General features: G+C 47.1%; 1 protein-coding gene across 2 annotated transcripts in view; it reads right to left on the bottom strand.

The window, feature by feature from the left end:
- Nucleotides 1-2,806: 2,806 nt before the first annotated feature.
- The window catches only part of Mettl9 (methyltransferase like 9), a 53,707-nt gene continuing 50,492 nt past the window's right edge, over nucleotides 2,807-6,021 (bottom strand). The window contains exons 5-6 of one of the 2 annotated variants that reach the window (XM_042689805.1): nucleotides 3,319-3,537; nucleotides 2,807-3,282 (exon numbers count right to left, since the gene is read on the bottom strand). In XM_042689805.1, coding sequence (XP_042545739.1) covers nucleotides 3,332-3,537 — 206 coding nt within the window. In that variant the 3' untranslated portion in view covers nucleotides 2,807-3,282; nucleotides 3,319-3,331. Of the gene's footprint in view, nucleotides 3,538-6,021 lie in introns of both variants that reach the window. The other variant, XM_042689804.1, reaches the window with a different exon arrangement.

Here is a 6,021-nt window from a genome sequence, read left to right as displayed (position 1 = left end):
TCAGCCTCTACCACTGGTTACAGATGGAAAGCTAGCAGTCACACGCTCTGCTATTTCCTTCACTTCTGAGGGCATTAGTTTCATTTAGATCACCAAAGTTTCTATGAGCCTCTTGCACTTTTTTTTTGGGGGGGGGGGCATCAGTTGTAGGGGTTTAACTCAGGGTCTGGGTGCTGTCCCTTAGCTTTTTTACTTAAAGCTAGTACCCTACCACTTTGAGCCACAATGCCATTTTAAGAGTCTCATGGACTTCCCAGCCCAGGCTGGCTTCAAACTGCATCCTCAGATCTCAACCTCCTGAGTAGCTAGAATTTTACATGCATGAGCCACCAGCACCTGGCATTTTTTTTTTTTACCTTTTTTTTTTTTTTTTACCATTTTTTTTTAACCTTTTTTGATGTTGTTTTCTGTGCCAGTACTGGGGCTTGAACTTAGGCCCTGTCCCTGAACTCTTTGGGTCAAGGCTAGCACTACCACTTGAGCCATACCTTCACTTCGTTTTTTTGTTTTGTTTTGTTTCTGTTTAAGAGGTTAAGAGTCTCACAGAGGGCTGGGAAGGTGGCTCAGTGGTAGAGTGCTTACCTTGTATGCATGAGGCCCTGGGTTCGATTCCTCAGCACCACATAAGCAGAAAAAGCCAGAAGTGGCGCTGTGGTTCAAATGGTAGAGCACTAGCCTTGAGCTGAAGAGCTGAGGGAGAGCGCCCAGGCCCAGAGTTCAGGCTGAACAACTGACAAAAAAAAAGTCTCACAGAATTTTCCTACCCAGACAGGCTTCAAACCATGATCCTTAGAACTCAGCCTCCTGAGTACCTAGGATTACAGGCATGAGCCATCAACCCAGAACTTTCTTTTGTACCTTTGATAAACTGTGTTTGTGACCATTCTGGTTATGTGAAGCTAATGAGGAGCCCCATTTTGTGCTGGGAACTCCCAGAGACTACCCCAACCCCATGCTGTTTTCCAGCTCTAAACAGATGCATGAAACTTTGTAGGTGGGCAACTACACAAACATGGCAGGTTGCTTTAACCACTGGAGCCCAAGATGGACACACTACTGTTGTTGGAGTTAAAAAAAAAAAAAAAGAAACAACAACAAAAAAATGGATGCCTCTATTAGTGACCTGCTCACTTTCCAAAGCTATTTGTATTCTATTCAGAACTAGATGAAAGCCAAGCCTTCTTCAAAAAGACTGAAGCCAGCTAGTTTCCTGTTACAAGGCAGCTATGTAAGAACTAAGAATGGTTCAAACAGGATGGAAGAAAATGCAGTCCTGGTTTCACATGCCTGCTGCAGAAGAAATGACTATGGGCCTTACGTCCCCTCCCACGCCCCTTCCTAAAGCCTGCGGTCTCTGCACTCCAGGGATTTCCAATACAGTGCAAGCAGCCAGGAACGCCAGGTGCAGCCTGGGTTTGCTTTCTCCATTGACCTTGAAGGTCCAAAGGTGAGCTTGATCTGACCACACGTAGAGCTCTTCTTAATTTCTCCAGCTCAAGCTTCACTTGGTATGAAGCACTTAGGCCAGGAATGATGCAAATACGAAGGCAAGCTTTATTGTACTTAGGGGGAGGCGAAGAACACAAAAACCCTCAAGATTTGGGAGAAAAGGAAGCCCATTGACACTCAGTAAGCAACACTGCCATCTAGTGGAATCACCGAGATTGCCAAGACCAAACAGGAAATGTGAGCATATTGGCTAGATTTCCTTTGCCATAGAATGGCACTTTTAATAAACTGGTCTTCAGAGAACCTTAGCTCTTTGAGAAACTTTTTGCTTTAAAGTATGTGCCTTCTCTGTTTTTCTTAAGGTAAAGAATGAGCTTTTTTTTATTAGAGCATCAAATTAATTCTCAAATTAATTTGTTTAATTAATTCTCTTAAAGTTTAAAGCAATGTTGGGGCAACCTGCCTTCTTTGAACACCTACCAGAAGGCAACCCATGACTACGACAATTATAAAGAAGCAAAGCTGTAAATTATTATTTACTATTATAAAGGTGATGTACAGAGGGCTCACCATTTCCTAAGTCAGGTAATGAGGTCATTTCATTTTGGACAATGTCTCCCCTTCCTTCACTCTCTCCCAGTTGAAGACACAAATCTTAAACTGGGCACTGATGGCTCACACATATAATACTAGCTACTCAGGAGGCAAGATTTGAGGATCAAAGTTTGAAGCCAGCCCAGACAGGAAAGGCTCTGAGAGTCTTATCTCAATTATCCACCAAAAAGCCCAAAGTGAGGTGTGACTCAAGTGGTAGCATGCCAGCCTTGAGCAAAAAACCTAAGAGACAGAACCTAAGCCCTGAGTTCTAGCCACAGTTGGGAAGGGGAGGGGAGGGGAGGGGAGGGGAGGGGAGGGGAGGGGAGGGGAGGGGAGGAAGGAAGGTCCAAGTGTCCTGCATTTCTAGAATCAGTGTGCCTGATGAATGAGGGTGGCCTCTGGTGTACAGCGTGGGGAGGAGGTGCTCCTTCAGGAAGTGTCTAGACTGCCTGGTGAGCTTCATACATGCACCCCACCCCACCCCCAGTCTAAAGCTCTCCTGAAGGAGGATCAGGAAGAAAAGACCATGAAACTCATCTCCAGTTAGCCACCCAAAATAAGTGGAGCTGTGGGTCAAGTGGTAGAGCACTAGCCTTGAGCAAAAAGAGCCAAATAAAAAAAGCCCTGGGCTCAAGCCCAGTACTGCCACGTGGCAAGTAGTAGCATCCTTCCATAATGCATTATTTGGGTATCCTAAAGTCAAAGCCACAACATGCTAGGGAAATCAGACAGCAACTCAAACAGGATGCCAACATCGTCTCCAAAAAAGTTTATTAGCATGATTAAAAACATTTTCTTGAATAATAACAGAAAGAGTTTCTAAACATGAAAGAGTTATTCTCAGTGGCTATACCTTATAACCAGCATTTGGAACTGAATGGACAGCTTTATTGCCAGTCTTCCTTTTATTAAAAACGATCCATCTATTGGCTCCATGAAGTAGTGACTATTGCTTCTGCTGGGAATGAGTCCCTACAGCAATTCCGTATAAAAAAATATTTTCCATCATCATTGGAGTGTGGCCTGCATTGGATGGTGGCCCTAGTTGAGTAGAGAGCTGATAAAAATCCACAAAGAGTTGAGTTTTGTTGGTTTTGTTTTTTAAAAAAAAAACGTTTCTTTTACACACTACAAAGAAATAATTAGTATTTTGGCTTTTAAAATTCCTACATGGTATTGAGAACGGCAGCACCGACGGTCCTCCGGGGGCTTCCGGTTGCGCGCAGCCCCTCTTCCGGAGGGCAGGTTCTGGGCGTGCACACTGCAGGGCTGGGCGCCCGCGGGGTCACACGGGCTTCAGGACGAAGACGGCGTCGTCCAGGACGTAGTAGTCATTGTACATGTCGCCCTCGCACAGGTAGGGCAGTCTGGTGAACGCTTCGATGACAAAGCCAGCTTTTCTGAACACCTCTGGCAAGCTGTTCACTTGTTCTTCCCAATTCTGTCCCTTGATTTCCAAAATTTCTGATGGCTTCTCCCACTTGCCACCTACTAAAACAAAGAAGGACATTCAGTTAAATTCTTGAACAAACAAATTGAAGAGGGAACAGTCCAGGCCCTTTCATCTTCCAAGGCCCCCTGGTGAGTGTCTCCACAGTCCCCAAACCCCAGCACAGTGGGTGGCTAGATTCAAAAAGGCTGAAGGTCACAAGTGGCCAGGTCAAGGTCAGGAGGTCAAGTTTCACAAGCAACCCCAAGTCTGTCTGTACACAAAGCCCTCAAGCTGCCTTCTCTGAGACTTGCAGGCAGTGTGTCCTTCATGATGATGAGGGATTTACAGTGGTTAAGGGATTGGGCAACTGGTCAGTAAATAACATGAATATTAAAACAGAGGGGCTGGGAAGGTGGCTCGGTGGTAGAGCGCTTGCCTTGCATGCATGAGGCCCTGGGTTCAATTCCTCAGCACCACATAAGCAGAAAAAGCCAGAAGTGGCACTGTGGCTCAAGCAGTAGAGCGCTAGCCTTGAGCTGAAGAGCTGAGGGACAGCGCCCTGGCCCAGAGTTTAGGCCCCACAACCGACAAAAAAAAAAAGAGTAACCCATAATATTTGAAGGGGATTTTGGACAAAGACAAGGAAATGTCACAAGTGTAATGTAAGTCAATTACACGACTTACTAACCTAGAGAGTCATAGGACTGAAAATAAAAAGTTGACAAAGAGGTTTAAATTATAAAGATAGCCAGATGCTGGTGGCAGACACCTGTAATTCTAGTTACTCAGCAAGCTGAGATCTGAGGATTGAAACTTGGAGCCAGCCTAGACAGGAAAGCCTGTGACACTCTTACCTCCAGTCACATGGCAAAAAAACAAAAAACACACACACATAAGTCAAGGTGTCAGGTGGTAGAGTGCCAGCTTTGAGGGAAAAAGAAAAGCCAAGTGAGAGTGCAAGGCCCTGAGTTCAAACCCCAGTACCAGCACAAAACAGCAACAACAACAAAAAAGAAAAAAGGACCATCATTGTATTTTCTTTTCCTGGGGCTTGAACTCAGGGCCTGGGCACTGACCCTGAGCCTCTCTGCTCAAGTTAACAATCTACCACTTGAGCCACAGTGTCACTTCCAGATTTTTCTGTTTATGTGGTACTGAGGAATCAAACCCAGGGCTTCATGCATGCACGGCAATCACTGTACCACTAAGCCACATTCCCAGCCCCATCACTCTGTTCTTTAAAAGGAGCTGAAGCCAGGCACCTGTAATCCTAGCTACTCAGGAGGCTGAGATCTGAGGATTGCAGTTCAATGCCAGCCTGGGCAAAAAAGTCCAGGAGACTCTTATCTCCAATAAACTACTCAAGAAAAGCTGGAAGTGGCACTGTGGCTCAAGTGGTAGAGTGCTAGCCTTGAGCACAGAGAGGCTCAGGGACAGTGCCCAGGCTCTGAGCTCAAGCCCCAGGACCAGCAAAAAAGAGAGGGGGGCAGGGAGGATAGAGGGGGGAGGGGGAGAGAAGGGAGAAAGAGGGGGGGGGGGAGAAAAGGGAGAAAGAGGGGAGAGAGAGAAGCTGAGTCAATTCTCAAACTTTTCCGAACAAATTCGTAACACATAAGCTCCTTCAGCGGAGACAGGACATCAGAACAGAAGCTCACTTAACCTGCCTCAGAACAGGGTCTGAAAGCTGTCCTGCAGGCCCCAGGTGCGTGAGGAGTGAGGGGACCAGACAAAATATTCATGTTCACATACAAGTCCCACACTGACCTACGCGTGTGCACACGCACGCGCACAGCGAGTTTCACTTTGGGGTGCTTTGGGATTCTGTGGTGATGTGAAAAGCACACGCTGTCACAGGTATCTGGTGTATTAGGAAGCTCGTTGGTGCACGCTGTCCAGTTCCCTCTAGACAGGGGTGGAAGGCCAAGTCAGGACAAGCAGCCACTTACACTGCCCTCCCTGTGGCTGGAGGAACCAGAATATCACCTACAACCCGGTGGCCCAGATGTGGGGACGAAAGGCGTGCAGATGTGGGTGCTGACGGCAGTGTTGTGGAGGAGGCGGCCGGGAGCACGTGAGGCTGACAGATCGTGGCACCTGGAGGTGGTGGGTCTCGCTTCAGGTGGGTTTCACTGTGGCAGGCCCGGGCCTTCTTCTTGATGATGGGCCCCAGGCCTCCCCCAAAACCTTGACATGAAGTCTCCTTTCTCTGAGTCCCTCCCTGCTGTTTACAAAGAACCTGACTGATCACAGTGGACTTCCTAATTCTCTGCGCCCCACCCCCCACCATCCAGGCCCTGGGAGGGAGAGCAACTGGACTGTTCTGGAAAATCCAGACTGACCACTGTCAAACCATGCACCCTCCTAGGAATCCATGTTTCCTGTACCTCACCTGACATCCAACACCTAGGAGCACTTAAAAAGCCCCTGGGAGTTAAAAAAAAAAAAAAAAAGGATTACATTTAGAAAAGTGCTCTAGCCAGGCACTGGTAGCTCACATGTATAATCCTAGCTACTCCGGAGGCTCTGAGGATCACAGTTCAAAG

This window comes from Dipodomys spectabilis, unplaced genomic scaffold, assembly GCF_019054845.1.
Source record: "Dipodomys spectabilis isolate Male_0828 unplaced genomic scaffold, ASM1905484v1 ptg000127l, whole genome shotgun sequence".
NCBI lineage: Eukaryota > Metazoa > Chordata > Mammalia > Rodentia > Heteromyidae > Dipodomys > Dipodomys spectabilis.
The sequence above is the reverse complement of the archived record's forward strand: the minus strand, read 5'-3'. Positions and strand labels throughout refer to the sequence as shown.